Source organism: Perognathus longimembris, chromosome 18, assembly GCF_023159225.1.
Source record: "Perognathus longimembris pacificus isolate PPM17 chromosome 18, ASM2315922v1, whole genome shotgun sequence".
NCBI classification, from domain to species: Eukaryota; Metazoa; Chordata; class Mammalia; order Rodentia; family Heteromyidae; genus Perognathus; species Perognathus longimembris.
The window spans coordinates 10,206,861-10,228,465 of NC_063178.1; the positions used below are offsets into that span (position 1 = coordinate 10,206,861).

At 38.9% G+C, this 21,605-nt stretch overlaps 1 protein-coding gene across 13 annotated transcripts in view; it reads left to right on the forward strand.

Moving 5' to 3' along the window:
• Positions 1 to 21,605, forward strand: part of Celf2 (CUGBP Elav-like family member 2) — a 303,253-nt gene that overhangs the window by 246,490 nt on the left and 35,158 nt on the right. For all 13 annotated transcript variants that reach the window (XM_048367901.1, XM_048367889.1, XM_048367902.1 and 10 more), the window contains exons 6-9: positions 3,735 to 3,814; positions 7,689 to 7,847; positions 10,561 to 10,624; positions 20,827 to 20,961. In XM_048367901.1, the coding sequence (XP_048223858.1) occupies positions 3,735 to 3,814; positions 7,689 to 7,847; positions 10,561 to 10,624; positions 20,827 to 20,961 (438 nt within the window). The remainder of the gene's footprint in view (positions 1 to 3,734; positions 3,815 to 7,688; positions 7,848 to 10,560; positions 10,625 to 20,826; positions 20,962 to 21,605) is intronic.

Below are 21,605 nucleotides of genomic sequence, written 5' to 3' on the forward strand. Positions count from 1 at the left end.
ATTAATCCTGCCTCTTAAAATATGCAATAATGAAAATTGTTTGCACTAATATCTTTTGACTAGGAATTTATAAGAAAGTTTTTCAAAAGCTGAAATCTCCTTCATGCTGCACAGTTAAATTGTGCTTTTTGTTAAAATATACCTAAAAGACTATTATACATCTTTCAAAGAGGAAACATCAAAGCAAGAGGTCCTGGCATTGTTCATACTTTTTAAAAGTACCTCTACCTCTCTTTTGGTGAGAGGGGAGTAGGCAACAAGAATTCACCTAGTTCTGTAAATTTTTCATGCAGCTAAGAGGAGAGTTAAAACCCCTGTGCAAGGATATCCTTTCAGTGGAAATGACAAGTATAATAGATGTGTTCCAAAATCTTCTCTACGACAAGGCTCTGTGCTTTCCTTAGATCCTGTCTGTAGGAGGAAATTACTTTGCGAAACCTTTCCCCAGTCAATCATCTGTTTTAGCAGCAAGAAGGTAACCTCACCGAAATAAGAGCAATTCTATTTCTTCCATTTCTTTAAGGAATCTCACATTCTGAAAGTGGAAACAATAAATAATTGTGAGGGAAATTACAAGTTGGCCATATTTACAGATGGATGTTTGCTGTTCATATTTGCAAGTTTTAAGACCATAATTTACACATATATGCTTTGTGCCTTAAGCAAAAAACAAAACAAAGTGTGACTTCATTATTTTGATATTTGTGTATTTTGTTCATTCTAATTTCTCCAGCTCTTTGGTCAGTTGCCAGAGAACTGATTGCTAACATAACACATTCAACAGTTCTAAACAATCAAAGGGCTGACAGTACAAGATCAGAACTGTTGTCCTGTCCAGGCCCAGTTAACTTTGATGCACACAGAAATTTATAGTAGAAGAAGGGACCAATTATGACCCAGGTTATTTCAGTCCAGTGGAAAGCCTTCTACTTAGTTTGTGAGAAAAAGCCAGGAGCCATTTTAATAACAGACACTGGTGTGGTCCTGTTAGTAAAATACCACAAATTGGAGGCTTATCCCAAAGCTACCAACTGTGTTTTCAAGAAAATTAACATCTGTCCACAGGACTGCTATGACCTCCTGCTTTAAAGAAATTGCAAAGGTTAACAAGCTACTATTCCAAGATGCATCTGGTTCCTAAGTGTCTTAACTTCATCCATAGTGGCACATAATGAAATTCTTCAACATAAACTCCTACTTTATAAATGATACTTTTTTCTCTTAAGTAATTGAGCACAGTACACAGTAAACAACTTGACAGATGCCCCTAAGGAGACAGCTTCTCTTTTACTGCACCATTGCCAATAGAATAAAAAGGTTAAAGAAGTGATCAGATTTGTTAGATCACTTTTTGGATGGGGTAAGAGGAGTGTAAAAATTAGAATCATCAGTTGAGTTTTTAATTGCAGGATTCTTGGAGTAAAGGACAATGATTCAAGTTTATGAAGATTTAATTTTGTTGTCGTATTACATCAGAGGCCTGCTAATTGCTTTATCTTTCTAAGTTACTTACAAAAGTTATATAAAGTGGTAAATACATAAACTGTGCCTTATTGAGTCTTGTTGACATTTTTCATGTTTTTAATGCTCTTTTAACCTCCATTTGGAAACTGCCAGTTGGCACATGATAATGAATGTAACTATCCTGTTGACTAGTAAGAGCAGAATTAGGCTTTGCATAGTTCCAACTATATCTTTATTAGATACTTTTGTCTCCACTGTTGTCTCCAAGGCAAAAATAGAAAAAAACAAAGCCCCTTGGTGTTATTTTCTCTATATAATGTCAGCAGTGATCATAACATTTTTTTAAGATATTACTTTGAAACAGATGGTAAATTTGAGACTATAATTGTAGACCTCAACATCCATATGAAAGCCAGTAAAGGTGCTGTCATCTGTCTCACACTCTATTACACATATCATCTAGATGCCTTCAAGAAGGCCACTAAATTACTCTTATTGATGACAAAAGCTGCAGTCAGCCTTGGTACAGACAACATGTTTACATAGTAAGCTGCTATCCTGTCAGAACAATATGAAACAGCTCATGGTGAGCTGGACTTCATTCCAACTTCTTTAGGCCAGCTTAACCACAAAGTGAATGGACCTTCCATATACTGAGAAAATTTGTATATTAAACATTACAGTGTGATGCAAAAGGAAAAAAAAATGCATTGACTTATCTTCATGACTGGATGTCATTGTGTGTTGGGGGTAGGGGACAGGCCCTGCTTTCTCTTACTGTGGTTTGATTATAAGGGGCCTATGGCAGTATTGACTTGATAATCTCACCAGGTAGACATGCAGAGCAAAAGAAGAAAATATAGTTTATAGCTCCCAGTTGATTTACATAAACCAAACAGTCTGCTAGTTGTTTGAATGTAGAATGTTCAATTTTGCTTATTGGCCACAGGGGCAACAATCTCAGATTGCTGATGCCAGAATTCCACTTTCATGCATTTGCTTTGAAATGACAATAGGCTTCAGCCTCTCAGTGTTTAGATCTGCTTCATTTAGAAATCTTTTAAGTAGTAATAATAATAATGTTTTGAGGAAATTGAGTGGAACACTGAATTATTCTCTGATACCTAAGTTCAAACTGTGCAAGGCTAAAGAAGCTGAAAATCAATGCACTTCTAAAGTCATTAGAGATCATAAGTGAAATAAGTCTGTATTGCTTTAGCTAAGCTTTTAGTGCACTGTGGTATTATTATAAAATCAGCCTGAATCTGCATTAATTTCACAGTCTTTTTCTCTAAGAAGCCCAAGGGTACATGATGAATAAAATGTAGTGTTTTTATGAGTGCAGAGGGCAATGAGCCGTGTAGTTAGAGCGGTGACCTGCATGGTGGCCAATGCTGCTACAAGAAGCAGGAACCAGCATTTATAGATTCTAGTTCTTTTACAACACTAGAAGAAATAGACGTGGGAAGCTTTACAGGTCTCAGTAAGTGTTCAGAGAAATGTACATTGTCTTGTGTGTTTAACTTTAGATCAAAACTCTGACACATTCCAGAAAGTCACAGCTCTCAGAAGTCGTAAAGATGTCCTAAATCCAAGGCAGATTTTCGAGTTTTATTTTTATACACTGCTGAATATTCTCAAAGTAATAAAGCATTTGTTTTGCTCAGAATTAATATTTACACTAAATCTATTATATTTTATTTAGTACTTGTTTACATTTGAATAGCATCAATTTATGTTTTATATTTATACATATAGTTTTTTAAACTACCCAGAAGGAATTAGATATTTTTGTTGAGGCATTGAGCTCTTGAAATTCATTTGCTAATTTGCTCTTGGTATGAAGATTTTATTTACTTCTTAGAAGTCAACAATAAAATTTGAAATGCAGATTCCTGATACGTGAATGCCCTCAGTGTAAAGACCATCAGCCAAGGAGAAAATAGAGGGAAGTGACTTTTTTATTTTAGAAAATGTAAACCAGATCTTGTTCATGTCCCTGTGGCTAAAAATAGCCAACTTCCTCTTTTAGTTTCCATTTTAAAAAATGAATAAATAAATCTTTCTACTTTGGTCAGATTAGCAAGTCAGCACTGTGAATAAAAAGCAAAATAAGATAAAACCAAAAAGAGTTGTTTATTTTTATGTACTACTGAGAACAGTGTCGTCTTGTGGCAGTTCTCGTAGACTGTGTTGGTTTAACAAGCGTCCAACCCTTTTGTCTTGTTGTTTTTTGTCTTTCCTGCTCCCTGTCCCCTTGTTTCCCACAGGCTGTGCGTTTGTCACATTTTCTACAAGGGCAATGGCACAGAATGCAATCAAAGCCATGCATCAGTCTCAGACCATGGAGGTACTGTATCATCTGCCCTTTCTTTGTTTTCTTTGTGCAAATGATGGGGAATGGTAAAGCAATTCTCTCCTGTGTGGATTGTTCACATGACAATCACAGATTTAAACTTTCACCATCTTGGTTTTTTTTTCTTTCTTTTCTTATCTTCCTTTCTTTCTCTCTCTCCTCCCCCCCTCTTTCTTGCTTTTCCCCCCTTCCTTCTCCTCCTCCTTCTCCATCCTCTACCTTCTCTGCATTTTCCCCCTAGTGACTTGAAATGCATTTAGTAAAACCTTCCACTTGCTCTCCAGTTATTTTTGAGCCTTTAATTGGAGCAGCACTAGTCATGAGGCATTTTAAGCAAAGTGTCATTCTGAATCTAAAGAATTAAATACATCCTCAACAGCAAAGCCTAGTATGGATTAAGACTGACAGCCTCACCCCAAATTGCTGCTTTCCCAGTACTGAGTCACAAGATTCTTCTTAGATGCAGGGCCAAGTTATCTGTAATACAGTCAAACCAAATTGTGGTTCTGCATCTCAAGAAAATTGGAGAGGCTAATACTTCTCCCACTTAAGATGAGCTGTTAATTAATGAAAAATAGATTTTCCCCCCTTACTTAAAAAATATGAATAGTAACAGAAACATAAAAAGGCTCAAATCTGGTCTCTTAATTTGAGATAGAGACTTGAAGGAAAGTCAAATACACTGGTGTGGGTATATACCTGCAAGTGTAGATTGATGACACATATTTTTAGTCTGTGATTTGGGTCATGGCCTTTCAGAATTTTGCACAAAAACATTCCAAAGTGATATACCATTACTTACTCTGTATTGTCTCAGAATCAATTGGGAGTGCATGTGCTGCTGTACTATGTATACTGTATCTTTGTGTATGGGTGATCTTCTCTGGAGGTGGTGGCCTTGTAGTGTTAATCTGAAGCTATGTTGTTCTACTTTGAAATATATATTTTAATTTTATTTAATGTGCAGAAATTATTAATTGTTTGAGCTTCTTTTTACCCCCATTTTGTTGGGGTTTTATTTTTGTTTGTTTGTTTTTGTTTGTTTTTTGCAATGCTGCCTCTCCCAAAGCATGCTGGGAGCTAAGTGATCATTTATGCGTCATGTTTTGTGGGCAACTTTATAGGGAATCAGGTGGGTGAAAAGGGGGGAAGGAGTGTGCATGCAATTGTCATTAAGTGTTTACTGTACTTTTCTGAGTTGTGATATCAGCATTGCAAAGCCTATTGTCTTTTTGAACAATAATTTTGACTTTGATATTCCTAATATATATTATATAATCACTGTGTTTTCCTTTCAGTGCAATGCATTTTTAAGACAGCCCCACCCCCCTACCTGACGGCAAGCTCAGGTGAAAAACGCCATGATAGGAAATAATTAGCAGGATTTGAAATATCTAGAAATCCAGCCTTATACAACATGCAGTCACACGCGTGATAATGTTTTTGTTCCCTATTTTCTCTTAAGCCATTTTATTATTGTGGATATCCAGCTATTTTTCAGTTTGGAGGTTAAAATTAAAGTGCCATTAAGAAAAGAAGTGTTTACCTGTATTTAACTTCCATAATGCATTTCATTTTTATTTTTATTCCCCGTATTCAAAGGATTTATACTCACACTGCTCTCCCTTTAGATATATATTTTAATCTAAATAGTAGCCATCCCTATTCCTCACTGCAAGCCCAAATGAAGCCACAGAGAATGCTGTGGAGTCTTGTCTCCTGTGTTACGACAGAAGAACTGAAGATAAAAGACAAAACTGGGCAGGAACCAAAACCAAGAAACATGAGGCTTTCATAAAAGAAAGAACATATTAGGAGGGATGAAGTGTATTGATTCTTAAATTCTTGGTCTTTGATTCTTAATATCTTTATTGTGAGAAAATCAAATTTGGTGTATTTTGCTTTTAAAACTGGACATCCACACTTAAAGGAGCCCTTACATACTTTAATTCAAAAGATTTACATTTAAATAGACTATATTTATGCATTATAATTATATAAGCATACAATTGAAGGTGTTTGGCTTTGCTTTTGGTTTTTGGTTTTGGTTTTTTTATACAAAAACTACATTAATTTTATAAATCTAGCATGCATCTTTAATCAAAATGTTTTACTGATTTTAAATGATGTGAATAGTAAAAGAATAAACAATTTTATACTCTGCTTCTTTCTATTTCCCCACTTTCCTCCACACCTGTTTTTCTTTCATGATCTAAACAACCATTTTTAAAAGGCATAAACTGATTGAATTTTCTGCTTTTATGTCATGTATTGATATTTAAAGAAGAAAAATAATTGCCACTAGAAGGAGATGCTACCAATTGTCATGGAGCACGTTGCATGCAACAGTAATGAGCCTTTTTCATATAAAACCTTCTCTCTTTAATTTCCATCTTCTGAGTATTTTGCTCTCGTTAAAAAGTGGTAAACTACTGAAATATAGAGCAGATAAAGCAAAGTGAAATACTTATTTTTAAATGGTAGAAATGCTATTTTTATGTATTTACTGACATTCTGTACCATGTCTCAGCTTACCACAGCTGAAGAGTTATAGACGAGTTCAACACCTAAGCAGTCACTCACTTTTGTCACTTTCTTTTTTTGTAACACACTTGATAGTTTATGTATTAAGGAAAAAATGAAAACTCATTCTTCAGATAAAAATAAATTACCCACAGGGAATGGAAAAGTTCATTTTAATGGCAATATAGTCTTTGTGAGGAACAAAAGAGAGGTCTAGTATTCTGAATTTCAATAGAAGTTTTTATTTAAACACTTGGACAGAATTGTTTCTCTTTACCTCAGCGAAGTACAGCAGCTCCTGTGGTGACAGGTACAGGGAAGCCACACTAAGGAGAAAAGACAGGAAGGGGACAGGGACTTTCTGCAGAGTTCTTAGGAAGTGGCAGTTTTGTTTCAAAGGTGCCCAGAAGGGAGAATGGTGCTGGAGGTTATTTTCCCTGAAGATTATCCCTACTTCAGAAATGAATTCATCCTGTTACCTGACCTCTAAACCATTTCTTTCTCACTATTCCTACTCCTTGCCTTTTAAAGGAAATTAAAACTGAAAGAAGCTGCTAGAATAGTAAGATGCAGTCAGTCACTAGAGATGAACTAAGTAGAATCCTCCTTCTGCCATTTAATATATATCTCCTCTGATTAGAAGGCAGATTATCTTGATTTGCTCTGGAGATTTTGGAGAGGGCAGATAATGATGTAGAAGGAAGAAGAGACCCTTCTGAACCATATGAGTAATGAACTCAGTCAACGCTTTTGCTTTCTGAGTATCTGTCCTTCATCCATATTCCTAAAATGAAACCCATGTCCTCATTATTAGTGAATAGAAATTATTCCTGAATTTCTGAACCCAATATGTTTGTACACATCTGTAATCCCAGCACTTGGAGGTGAAGGCAAGAAGAGGATTGTGAACTAGAGGCCAGCCTAGACTACATATGCAAAACCCTTACCTTTAGGGGAAAAAAAGAAAGGAGAGAACAAGACATTTATTCCCACTGCAGTTTCTTACCTTCCCCACTTTTTCCTCTGCTACTGTGGAAACACACACACGCACACACACTATCTTTAAGGTAAGCGAGCCATGAAGCTTAAGTTGAAAGAAGATACATGAAAAGAGAGGCAATTTGATAAGTGGCTCCACCAGACCTCCCCTACTGAAGCCAATGACAGAATCTCAATTTTCCATTGATGGTATCATTCAGAGAAGGAATATCAAACCATCTGTAAACCATTCCAGACCATTTCATGTGCTCCCAAATAGCTAAGCAAGATCCAGTGCTGACAGTATCATGAAAGGATGCAACCAGGCTGTAACTTCTTCTTCACTTTCCGATGTGTCTGACCACAGGGCTGCTCTTCACCTATCGTGGTGAAGTTTGCTGACACTCAGAAGGACAAAGAACAGAGACGCCTCCAGCAGCAACTTGCACAGCAGATGCAACAGCTCAACACTGCCACCTGGGGGAACCTGACAGGGCTGGGCGGACTTACCCCACAGTACCTGGCGGTGAGTGCTGAAGAATGTTCATCCTTTAGGGTCTTTAGGGTCTCTGTGAAGGAGAGGAACGAAACCGGAAGATCTAGAAAGCTAAGTACAATGAAGAATTTGTTTTCCATACGTTTTGAATCTCAGGAATTATTGAAATCAGCATTAAGGCAGAAATTTTTTTCCATGTTAAACTGATTAGCATAAGATCATGACTAATTTAACTCTTGCTGAAAAACTCTTGCTGGTGGAAAAATTTCCCCATGCTATTACTTGTAACCAGTGTTTCAGAGCCTGTGTTAGAAATGACACTGCATGCTTGATAGCTGGTTATGTGAGCTGAGAGGTAGTGAGTGCTTCTGCTTCTCAGTGTTTACTTTTGGTTCAACTCCTGCTGAACCATACTTCTACCCCCACTTAGGCCTTTTTATTCAAGCCTGAGAGAGTTTGCACGTGTGCCTATTGTGTCCTGATTCTGTCATTTTACATTTTAACTATCTTTCTCAGGATTAGGTCATCCATTAGCTGTACTTCATAGCAGAAACTCTGTTTTGCAAGGCAGTCCTCCCTATTCCTTGAAAGCTGAGATTATACTGCTTGATGAATAGGTGAGGAAAGGGAAGCTGGAAAAGGCTACGTGCCTCAGATCACACAACTGCTAGTGATCTGTGTGGTTTCAGTTTAACAGTTTCCACAAACTTGTACTGTTCAAGTATTCACAGACCATCAGTTTAATTGTATGTACCAGAATTGTTAGCCAAGATTGATGTCATGCTGACTTTTTCATACTTTGTAAGAGTCCAGCTTCCTGCTCCACTATCTGGTAGAACCCATGCCTTTCAGTATTCTGACACATCTTCTGTGCTCACAGAACTCTCTGGATCATCTGCAAATTATTTACATATCCAAAAGAGAATTTCACTTACACAAATGCCTTTTTACGTTTTTATATTCTGAGCACCGTGTTTTTCTTTGATTTATATTACTACTACATTCACGTGAAAGCTGTTTTCTCTGAAAGGGATCTTAGTAAGTCATTCCCTACCTGTTGGGTGAGCCATAGATTTGAATCCTGGCTCACAAAGTATTGGTTATCTACTTAAACAATTCTTAGTGATGATTCCATGACCTTCAGATACTTAACATTTTTCTCAACAGCAGTTATGAATTCCTCAAAATAAAAAAGAAGCTAATTTATTCTTAATTTTTAAAACGTGAAATTTGAAGAAAGGACTGTAATTTGTAAGCATCAGAAAATAAGAAATTTAACAAATCAAACCACAAGAAAGTATTTCTGTATTAAAATGGATAATCTCTGTTCTCCACTCTCTAGTTTTCCTCTATGTATGTGAGAACACATGTATATGCACACACAGAATACCTACATAGTATGTTGTCAGCTAGGAGGGTATGAGTGAACATGTCAGATATGCTTCTTCATAACTACCAGTAGATTTTGTCTCAGGTTAACAGCCACTGATCGCCCACCATGCTTGGTGCATGTCATTTCTTAGTTATATACAGTTGTAGAGTTCACCTTATTAAATTGAGTTATATTTACCCACAGAAGCAATAGTGTTTTGCCTTACGTTTCACATGGCTACAAAAATATTCAGAAAGCGGTTTGTGAAATCATGAGTTTATCATGTTTCTCCTGAGCACATTGTATTGAAACAATGTTTCAACAGGAAATATGATAAGTACACAACCTATATAATATATGAAGTAACTATGTTTCCCCATGTACAAACTATTGTACTGTCTATATCGATCAAAATATGTGTACTGATCTATTTTACCACCAAAAGAATGTCTATACATCTAGTTAAAATCTTAGAATAGCCGAAGTTAACCCTACAGTTCAACTGAGTTGGACCAAGAACAGGAACACGTCAGAACCTTTACCACGTGGCACCCACTAATTCTACATGGCAGGAAAAATGTGGTTTTGAAAGCTATAGGGGAGGAAATAGCACTGTGGCTCAAAGTGTTAGAGTGCTAGCCTTGAGCAAAAGAGCTCTGGGGCAGTGTCCAAGCCCCAACTTCAAGCCCCATGACTGACCAAGAAAAAGAATGAAAGCTATAGGAAAAAGTACAGACTTTCACAGGCATATTAATTATGAAACATAACTTCATTGTACACAGCACTAGATAATTCCAGATATTCACAATTAATACATTTCTTTCTGCTAGTGAACACCATCTTAAGAACAGCTGGGCAGTTTTTGCCATACATGGCTGAGGCTGTAACTGTATGTAAGTCGATAAACGTGTGTCTAGAGTCATTGTGATGCTCATTGTGTTGGCCTAAAAGTCAGTGAATCCTGGTGCATCTGATGAAAGATAAAACTGAACTGTGGAGGAGAGAGCAACAGAGATGGAATGAAGCTTTATTGACAGAGATGAGTTACAGAAACTACTAGGCTACAGAGAGATATAATTAGTCATGCTATGTTGGTTTCAATAGATTTAACACCTGATTGTTAAAAAAAGTAAATTGATTAATTGTTTTAAGGCAGCACTGTTAGTGTGTTTCCCTCTTGTCTGTGCTTCTTAAGAGAGATTAGACATTAATATGGCTTTACAGCCCCAACTCTGGGGACCTTCTCCATTAACAGATAATGGCAGCCAGCTATACAAATGTAAAGGAAAGTGTACTTACTCTCAGTTGCTGAGAAGTTACTCTGCCCTCATTTCCCCATGGTTCTGACTTTGCACCTTGTGTTATTTTCAGCTTCTCCAGCAGGCCACCTCCTCCAGCAACCTGGGTGCATTCAGTGGCATTCAGCAAATGGCTGGTGAGTCATGAAACATGCCTTTCCATACAGTTGCTAAATTGGGAGTTGGTTCAGGGGGTAGAGGAAAGAAGTCAAGAAAAAGAGTAGTTTTCAGATGTACTAGCTCCATGACATGTGTGAAAGAAAATTAGAATCATCTCTTTCTCAGTGGTTCTCCTAACTCTGCATTTCCTTCCCCCACCTTTCCTTTTGTGACAGTTATAAGATGAAGGGCTGTAAATTCCTGCATAGTGTACACTTTAGCTGTTTGGTGGATGATTTTTGTCATTGTTTTAATGGGCTTGATTACTGGGAAGTTTCCAACATATCCTATATACGAGGCAGCCAAAATGAGTGACATTCCTGTAAAATAATAGTAAGCAGTCAGCAAAAATGGTCTGACCCCTATAAGGAGGGGAGCTAAGATTGCAGGCCTGTGTTTGATAGTTTGTAGTCAGTCCTTGATCATGACAGACAATTAACAAGGTGCCTTTTTTACTTTAGTGCCCAGTTCACAGAATTGTTCATCGGAAGCTTTTGTGTAGAAGTAAAATCTTTGTTCTAAAGAAAATCAAAGTGTAACTCTCTTTGAAAAACAGCTCATTGAAGGATTTCTTTTCATAATGATCTGTGCCAGTAGTTGCTGTGGCACAGTGATTAGCAAAAGGTCAACCCTACTGAGCCTCCTCCTATGCTGGTACCCCACCGGAGCATCGGGCCAAGGAATGAGAACACAGGTGCCCATTAACCTGCCAGAAGGAACTGGTAGAAAGATTTTTCCTTGTTTGGCTCCAAGAGGGTAGGGAGAGAAGGCAAGGAATAGAACAGATTTTTGGCATGTTAAAATAAAACACTGTTTTCTTTCATTAAAGAGAGACACAGAATCACTGAAAAGAAACCTTAAGTATATAGCATAAAGGCCAGATGAGTTTTTTTTATCTGTCATTATAAAATTTCTCTTTTTTTCTGATAAGTATCCTTCATTTTTTTGTTTTGTTATTTTTTTGTTTTTCATCTTCATTTTGAATGAATCTGCTGCAATACCTACCACTTTTGGATTATTAGATATATAGATGAGATATATATGTCCATATATATATACATACACATGTATATCTTGAATAAGAAATAGCTATATCATTGCACTATATATAAGTGTACAGTTCAGGATACTGGCATTGGAGCTAAGAATCATATTGAATGGTCAGTTTATTTTGAATTCTATGAAGGGAACTGAAGAGAAATTGGTAATATTCAGGGGGTGTTCTATGTTTTAAACTTTAAAAAACATCTCAATTGCAAGCTCCTGAAATAAATGCTAAGATTCATCACATTTTCAGCTGATAGGAGCCTCATTTTTCTAGTAATACAGAGCGACCCAGATCCAAAATTCCAGGCTTTCCTGGAGAAAGCCTCAGGCTCTCTCGCTCTCACCACTGAATTATGCAGAGAAGATTACTTAGTCCTGAGGCTACTGCCCAGTGTGTCTTCCTGGGTGGACCAGGCGCCCTGTCATTTTTCATTAGAATGTATATGCCTCTGCCATGCCAACCACAGGTCAAAATGGTAGCATTTACATGCTCTCTTTGCTCAATTGAAAACTAAGAGTATCTTACGAGGTGCATGGAATGCATAGCTAACTTGGAGCTTTCCAAAATACTCATTTCTGGAACCACAGCATGTTAAATTCAACACACTGAGTCTGCAAGCCTGTAAAATCAAATGCTGAGCAATCTGTTGTCGGCCATCCATTCAAAATGTAAGTATGTAGGCTTTTTCCGATTTCTATAAAAGCTAGTCCTCATTTACATAGATAGCCATATCTCATATTCTTAAGTATGTGAAACATTGTGATTTGGATTTTTTTTCTTAATAATGGAAAGTTATTTAGCCTCCTCTACCCTTCTTGTCTTGTCCAAAAAGTAGGATTTAACTTTTCTTCTAGCCATTAATCTACACAAGTATTACAAAGTAAATTCTGGTGGATTGATAACATCTTAGAGGTCGTTCCTGACTTCCTCAAATGTAAGAAGGGTATCTTCTTTCCTAAAGCCCTTTCCTTCCTCCCTTACAAGTGTGTCTGAGTTCTCTTTAATTCGGTGCCCCAAGCCACACACTGATGCCCAGGAGAGCATGGGCTGGTCTGATGGCTGGTAGCCGAGCCTCTCCTCCTCTAAGAGGTGCTACTGACTATCTTTGAATGCATGAACTAATAAATTGATATGCAAATTTGTTTTTTGGATGCATTCCTGATAGAACGTTCATAAGTTAAATGCCCAGTTTTTGAGTTAAGAAATTTGGCTTTAAAACTAGAAAGCATTATATAAACTAAAGTCACAAATCTTCACAAATGAGTTATTAAGGATTTAGAGATGGTGTGTATAATGCAAAACTTGTTGACAAGTACATTTTACATAACAAACACAATAAAAGCCATGTAATAATAGGTTAAGGGGCTGGGAATATGGCCTAGTGGCAAGAGTGCTTGCCTCGTATACACGAGGCCCTGGGTTCGATTCCTCAGCACCACATATACAGAAAATAGCCAGAAGGGGCGCTGTGGCTCAAGTGGCAGAGTGCTAGCCTTGAGCAAAAAAAAGCCAGGGACAGTGCTCAGGCCCTGAGTTCACGGCCTAGGACTGGCCAAAAAATAATAATAATAATAAATAAAATAATAGGTTAAAAGGAACCCAGAATGTTATTTATCACCATTTCACCTGATGTTAAAATGTTTATTGAGTGACAGATACTGTGACAAGGTGAGAGTAAACACACACAGTTCATATATATATATATATTTTTTTTTATTTTTTTTCTGTTGTGGGGCTTGAAGTTAGGGCCTGGGCACTGTCCCTGAGCCTCTTTGAGCTCAAGACTAGTGTTCTACCACTTGAGCCACAGAACCACTTCCAGTTTTTGAGTGGTTAATTGGAGCTAAGAGTCTCAGGGAGAGTTTCCTACCCTGGCTGGCTTTGAGCCGCAGTCAGTCAGATCTCAGCCTCCTGAGTAGCTAGGATTATAGGCGTGAGCCACCACACCTGGCCATATGTAATTTTTATGTTTTCCAGTAGCATATTAATAAACTCAAGTAATCTGTCTTGGAACACTATCACCAAAAAGAGTGAAATATTTTGGAAATAAATAATCTCTAACTATGAACATCTCTCCAAAAGGAGTGGTCTAAGTAGGTATGGTGATATATGCCTCTAATTCCAGCTACTTGGGAGGTGAGGTAGAGGAAAGAGGATCTCATGTTCAAAGCCACCAAGGAAAAGTCAGTAAGACCTTTTGCAGAAACAAAAACAAAAGGACTGGGAGCCAAACTCAACTGGTAGAGTACAAGGCAAAGCCCTGGATTCAATCCCCAGTACAGTACTGGGGGGAAGCAAACAGACAATATTCTATCCTTTCGTGTTTTTTTTTTCTATCCTTTAGATTTAAGTTCCTAGTTAAGAGTCTTAAAAATGCTCATTTATATGAGTAAGACATTTTTTAGGTGAATATAATACCAACCCAAAAAAACAAACAAAAGAAATGTTACATGACATTTACTAAGTTGTTGTAAGACCTAATGGGACATCAACTGTATTTTACTCCAGAAAAATCTTACCATTTTCCTTTCAAACTGAAAGTAATTACAAATGTATTTTGCAATTTCTATGAAAGGGAGCCTTTACTAAATAAGGAATTTGAAAGCACAAAATGTATGTAGGCTCAAATCCCTATAAACTGAATCCTTTTATGTCCATTTACCGTGTCTCCTTGAAGTTGGTTGATTTTATTTTCCCTCTTAAAACTTGCAATAAGGGGCTGGGGATATGGCCTAGTGGCAAGAGTGCTTGCCTCGTATACATGAAGCCCTGGGTTCAATTCCCCAGCACCACATATACAGAACACGGCCAGAAGCGGTGCTGTGGCTCTAGTGGCAGAGTGCTTAGCCTTGAGCAAAAAGAAGCCAGGGACAGTGCTCAGGCCCTGAGTCCAAGCCCCAGGACTGGCAAAAAAAAAACTTGCAATAAATACATCCATTTTTAGAAATTCATCTCTAATATTTGTTCAGTATATTTCTAAAATCTGAGAAACTCTTAGTTTGAATTTAAGCTAAGAGTCTAAATTTTCCTTGAAGGAAAAAGGAATAAGGGAAAAGTGTTCTTGGATCTTTAATTTCTTTACAACCTATAGTTATAGCATACCTTAGAAGATCATTGTGATGGAAAAATAAAGTAGTACTACATCACAAGTTTCTGTCTGGTCTAGCTCTTTTTAATAATCATGTAGCTGATTTTCACAGAACAAGGACAATAGGAAAAATGGAAGTAAGAAATAACTAACAAAAGTTATAGACCACAGCACCAATAAATGGCATGTGGATTAGGATACACAATTAACTCTCAAATATCACAACAGCTTAAGGAGTTAGTGACGATTGGTACTCCATTTTATAGATTAACAACTAAGGCCTAAAATAAAGGCACGTTATAAACGTGTCCACAGTTTATTAAACTAAGCTATTAGCTATCTGTATTACATGGCCAAAACCTGAGCTATGTATTGCCCCACAAAACTTACAGAACATTGCTCTGTGTCCCAGCCAATTTAGGTATCAACAATAGCTGCAGTGATTCAGCAGGCTAAAATCTGAATGTAGAAAGAGCCCCAGAATGCCTCAAAGAAAACAATTCAGGGATAGTAACAAGCACATGCCTCCATTCTAGAAAATATTTCCATTTTATTAAAAGAAAGCTCTTTGTCGGAAGAAGATTTTTGTTTTTCCTAGAATGAGGAATAATTATTAATCACAGAGATTTAGAGCTAAGAGTGGAGAGAAATTATGTGTTGATGAACAGGAGGGAACTGCTTCATTTTAATTCTGGTTTTCTTTAAAGCTAACAATAATACCCTTTAAAGTAACAATAAAATGTAGAGTGCAAACATTTGCTTCAAACAACCAAACAGATTTCCTTTGGTCAATGTGAAATCCACTCCCTGAAAAGACGGTCCAGGAGTGTCTGCACAGTGCAGAGGAGGAGGACATTTGCCAAAACAATGTGTGGGAGGTCTGAGAAGCTCCGGTTGGAGCAGCTCCCAGCATGAAGTGTGCACCATAGGCCCACAAAGAAAGACCCTGTGTTCTTCCCTGAGTCTCCAGCAGTCCGCACCACAGACACTTCCTGCGAATGTGCTAATAGGCCTTATGAGAATGTTCTCTAACCACCCATCTGTCACTTCTTAACAGACCTGATTGGCAAGCACTTGTAACAACTGACATCTGTTCTTGCTTATTGATATGCAGATTTATGGTAATTGCCATGAACAATAAGACACAAAATTACCTAAGGTGAACATTAAATTAAATTTTTGTGCCCTTCTCCTTATAATTTTTTTAATCTTAAGTTTCAAGTAGGCAAATTATCTGTTTGAGGCACAATTTCTTTGTTTTGGGAAGCATTTTTTTTCTAAATACAGAATGAAAAACTGAATCCCTATATCCCCAACCTTTTCCCCTTGTGCTGTCATCATAGCAGCTCACTGTTTGATTTCTTAAAACTTCAGTGTTCTACAAGTGTAGTCACCTAGATTATTGCCCATAGTTTGAGGGGTACCCAGCTGGAGCAGAGTGCTTTATGAAGTTAAATGTCATCATTTTTCTTCTCATAAAAGCTATTTGCTAAGCCAGAACGAGCTTCCAGAAGGGTGACAGGCGCCTCTCCGTCTGCTGCCCTTTCGTGGTGATTGTGTAGGAGTAGCCAAGAAAGAGAAAAGTGTTACTGGGGGTGGAAAACGAGGAGGCCTGTGACACAAGCTGAAAAGGCAGACAGGGAGCAACACTCATACACCCCAAAGGAGAAGGAAAAGGAAAAGAAAACAGTAAAGGAACTCAAAATATGAATTCTAACTAAGTGGAATGAGAGCCCACCCGAGAGTGCCCTGTGGAGCCCTCTCTGTTGACTTGGCCCCCGGGGAAGAAAAGGCAGTTACTAAAGGGGGAGAGAGCTTGCCTCCCCACCTGGCCAGTAATTGCTCCGAGTCTTTAGCGGCCGAAGCTGGAAGGCTGATGCAGGTCTGGTATGGTTAAGGGGCTTGCACTTACATGTGAGCCTGTCCTCACACCGCTGCCCCATCTGGTTTCCTGTCAGGGCCAATGCCTTTTCTTGACATACTTTGTCCCCACTGACAGACGGTAAATGAGGTGTTCACATTCCGACTGAGGGCTCCCTGGCTGTGGGTGCATGTGTAGCAGATAGAGCCACATATCAGTCACCAGGGTTGTCTGTTGTCTGTGAAGGGTTTACCAACGCTGCACCTAGTCGGACTTCCCACGCTTCTCCTTGTTCTGGGTTTGGTGCTATGATGTCACAAGAGACAAGATATCATTACTATTTTGAAGCCTACACACTTCTTTACCAGGCCCTACTACCTTTATTAGGTGGCATTAATCATTCTTGGTACCAGCAGAGAATGCTGATCATCCCAAGCTCTAAGGATACATTATAGGGTAAAGAATGGGGTATCCCTGCCAAGATTGCATTGAGAAAGGCAGAAATATGGGGGTCAAACTGAACCCTTTTTAGAAAAGAGCATCAAAGGCACAAAAGCTTGATGGATTGGTACATAGGTACCATGACAGACAAGCTAGACGGGGCAGACACTAATGCTCTACTTCTCGGCTTACTAGTGCTTCTCTGTGCTGCTTCATCATCTCCATCAAAGCAGAGGCTTTCGTGAGAATGTGGTTCTAAGTTCGAGTTTATTTCTAGAATCCAGTGAGCTCGTAGGAGCCTCCTAGTCACTGGGTTCTCCTGCTGCAGGATTCAACAGCCTCCAGAGTACAAGCACTGTCATATTTTCTGCTTATCCTCAGCACCTTGCATAGATCTGACAGGCCTTTCTAAGTAGCAACAGGAAAAGATAAAGAGGTGATGATGTTTATATAGGGCAAATATGGTAGGGCATTGACAGGGAACCACACACCCTTAATCCTGAATTCTTAAGGAACAAGGCAGTGGGGAAGATAACTTCATTGTTGTTGGCTTGGCTCCAGGCCCTTTCATGAATGTCAGTGGGTAAGATGAGGAATAAATATGGTCTGATAAGAAATTATGGAGTAGATTTGTTAATTATTGAGGGAAAGCAGTCAATATTTGGTGCTGACATAAATACAAAACCAAAAAGAATGAATCAAACTAAAACTCTGGCTCTATAGACTGTACTCTTTATAGCAGTTTCTTAAGTATTTGTTGTTATTACTCTGTCCATACACTTGAATAAATTTGTGGCTCGTACCTGTAGTCCTAGCTTATCAGGAAGCTGAGATCTGAGAATTGTAGTTCAAAGCCAGGCTGGGCAGGAAAGTCTATGAGACTCTTATTGCCAATTAGCCCCTCCCAAAATCCAGAAGTGGCACTGTGTCTTAAGCAGTAGAGTGCTAGCCTTGCGGAAGAAAGCTCAGGGACAGCACCCAGGCCCTGAATTCATGCCCTGGGTCCTAGGAATACGATAAAAAAAAAACTTGTATCCTCAAGGAACTCAAGTAGTATTTGATTGTGAAGGTAAGACATACATATATGTAGTGTCCAAATAGACTTTTGAGAAGAGTTACAAAAAGGTAAGGGAGTTTGTAGATAACCACATAGAAAGTGCACATTAAGTGGAAATGGAGTCATCTTCAGAAAGGGGCAGTGAAGTATGGGACCCTAGGTTCAGGAAGCTCTGCTGTAAGGTCTTGGCCAAGAGCCTGAGTGGACTGAGCACAGTCATGGATACAGCTTCTTCTAGTTCTGTGGCTCCAATACTGCAGTTGCACTTAGGGAAGACATAGTTGTGCTAGAGGGATACCTGCTGGCCTGGGCCTAGTATAATGGCTCTGCCTGTCATTAATTGGTGTCAGGTGCATGGCATAGGATTTAATGTCAATACTAAAACCTTCTTTTCTTGGTGATTGATCATCTGGTTCGCATCATTAAAACATTAAAGGGGGCATTAGTCACAAGAGGGGACAGATGGACCAGTACATTCCTTGCCTCATTCCTTGCAAAATCACTTAGCCATGATGCTCTTGTCACGCTCAAGTATGAAGTGGATTCTTGTTCCTTGCAGGAAGTAGAGTCCTTTACTAGGTTTAAGTGGGTCTGCACTAAAATGCAACAGTTTCTGTGTTTCCTGCATTCCTTATTTGCTAAAATAACACTTAAAGACCAGTGGTTCCTAACACCTGCCTTCCATTTGATACCATTTGACCCTTGATCCAAGATATCAAGAGAGATCTTTGTTCCCATTTGCATTTGCTTAATAAAGAAGGGATGCAGGAAATGTGTATTTTTCTTTCAGAAATTGACACGATTTTACCGATACTTACATCCTGCTTCTAAGGCATCTCTACCTAAGAAATGGGTAGGTATTTAGCTTTCACTCTTAAGCCAATAGGTCTGGATGTCTCCTGAAAGACAAGAGTATCATTTCAGACAAAACGAAAATGTATTGTGCAGCCAAACCATCAGGAGCTTTTTTTCTAAGTAAAAAATATACCCCTATCAGAGACCAGGACAGAGGAGCCAGTGACAGCACAGGTGCCTTAGAGCTCAGTAGCCATGCTCCCCCTATAGAGCTCAGTTATGGTCAGTGCCAGTGGCTGAGGGTTTACTCAGGTAGATTACCTGTCCCCTTCGTCTGCCTTCCCAACACATATGGAAGCAGTTACCAGACCACTCTGCCTAAAGCACATTAAATTTGTTCACTAGACACTAAGCATCTGTATTTGGGGCATGAAAAGGCGAACTTCAGTGAGTTACTTAACCCTTTCTATGTAGATTTCTTCTATATGAGGAAAAAAGCACTCTTGCATTCTCTTACTGTGAAGTAAATCGTAGAAGAAATCCTCTATTGAGAGAACTTGTGGGTTGAGAAACAGAAGGGAGAAGAGAAAAGATGTTGGAGATACAAATACCATAGACACCAGGCCCGAGTCCAACTTTGATCACGGCTTGCTGTCTCAGCTGATCCCACCCTCACTTTCTTGCAATTTTTCTTTTCTCCTTTTCCTTTCCTTCTACTGGTTGGAAGCCCATTCTACTTAAGACAATCCCATTTTAAAAGATGAATATCTTTAAAATGTGAATACAGATCTTTTTACAGATGAAGCTATCTTAAGGCACTACCATTTGTATTCACATATTGAGTTCCCATTTAACACAAATCTGGAGATAAGAGTGCAGTGGCAATTACAGTAACAAAAATAATAGCTAATCATTATTTAGGACTTCCATTGTGTGAGAATAATTCTCATTTTTCATCTTATTTATCTGTGCCCTGTGAGGTCAGGACCGTTAGTATGGACACTGGCTAATCAAGCTGAATGCTGGGGGGCTCACATGCTTGGGGGCTCACACCTGCACAAAGCCAGTACAGTACAAAGTCAGCCTGGGCAGGAAAGTCCATGAGACCCTTCTCTGCAGTTAATCAACAAAAAGCTGGAAGTGAAGCTATGGTTCAAATGGTAGAGTGCTAGCAGAAACGCTCAGGGAAAGTAGCCAGGCCTGAGTTAAAGCTCCAGAACAAGGAAAGGAAGGGGAAAGGACTGAATAATTTGCCTGAATTCCAGCAGCTAGAAAAGTGAGAGAGGCAGGATTAGAACCTTTATCAGTTCAGATTGGAAGTACGAGCATTTCACTGATGAATTATAATTTCCTCTGTAATGTCTTAGGTATGCACTTGCACAGTGTAGGGGTTGGGAGTTTGCCCGAAAGCTTTTCCTGCAGCCATCTAAGCCCAAATCCCACCATTTCCTGACAGCTAAGGCATAGAAACTGCCAGTCCACACAAAGCCCTACTGTAACCAGTCAGTACACAGTTACCACTTGACTTTTCTAGTTAGCCACTACAGCACGGAGGGGAAACAGCAGGAAGGTGATCTTGAGTTAGGACAGGCCGTGAACCGACTCTGCTGAGAAGCACCGGAGGCACTGTGTGCCCTTCCTAGTGCCCGGTCTCAAGTAGAAGATGGCATCTTAAAGACCTGAAGAAGGTGTTCTTGAAGGAGAGAGACCGCAGGCCCAGCCTTCCATGCAGATGGAGTCACCACACAAGTTCCAGGCAGCTCTGTGCAGCCGCAAAGCACCGGCGCAGATACAGGGATCCGATGGCTTTGTGGGCCTACTTTTGTTTGGAAACTCGGGAAGTCAAGTGTCTTGCTAATGTCACTTTCTTTTTTTTTTTTTCCTCCACAGGCATGAATGCTTTACAATTACAGAATCTGGCGACACTGGCTGCTGCTGCAGCGGCCGCCCAGACCTCAGCCACCAGCACCAATGCAAACCCTCTCTCTACCACAAGCAGTGCTCTGGGTGCCCTCACAAGTCCCGGTGAGTAGTGGCTTGCTCTTCCCTGAATGTGGTCAAGAGCACTGTGCATGAGTCTGGACACACCCCACAGGGTGGGGCCTGATAAGTCTAGGGTTCACCAAACAAAATCTAATGTGTGTATCTTCCAAGGACAAAATGAGAAAAGTCGTCAGAGAACCCACCATTGTAGTGATTTTCACATATCTGTTTTGTTTTTAAAAGGGCTTTTCTTGTCCATTTGTCCTATGAGGAGCTTTAGTCACTTAGTCCTGCTTTTTTTGTCCTGTCCTCAGGAAAAAAAAAAAAAGATGGAATTCAACAAATCTTCATTAAACATCACAATTCATAATCATCCAAATGTTGGATTTTAATATCAGCTCAATTCTTCACATTTGATTTTTAAATCCATAACCTAGCAAGACACATCTTCGTTCTTCACTGTGATCAGATTCTAAACTACGTAGTCTTGTTTTCCTCAGAAATTTTGTTGCCTTATTCAAAAGCAGATGACATTTTTCTTTTCATACACGGTAAATATGTGGTTGGTTGCCTAGATACAATGGCTTGTTTTCCTTTTTTAAAAATTGAAAAGTTAGAATGTTTTACTGGCTTTCCTTTCTCTCTGAATTTTCTAGACTTCAGTAGATGATCTCACCACCTTCTCT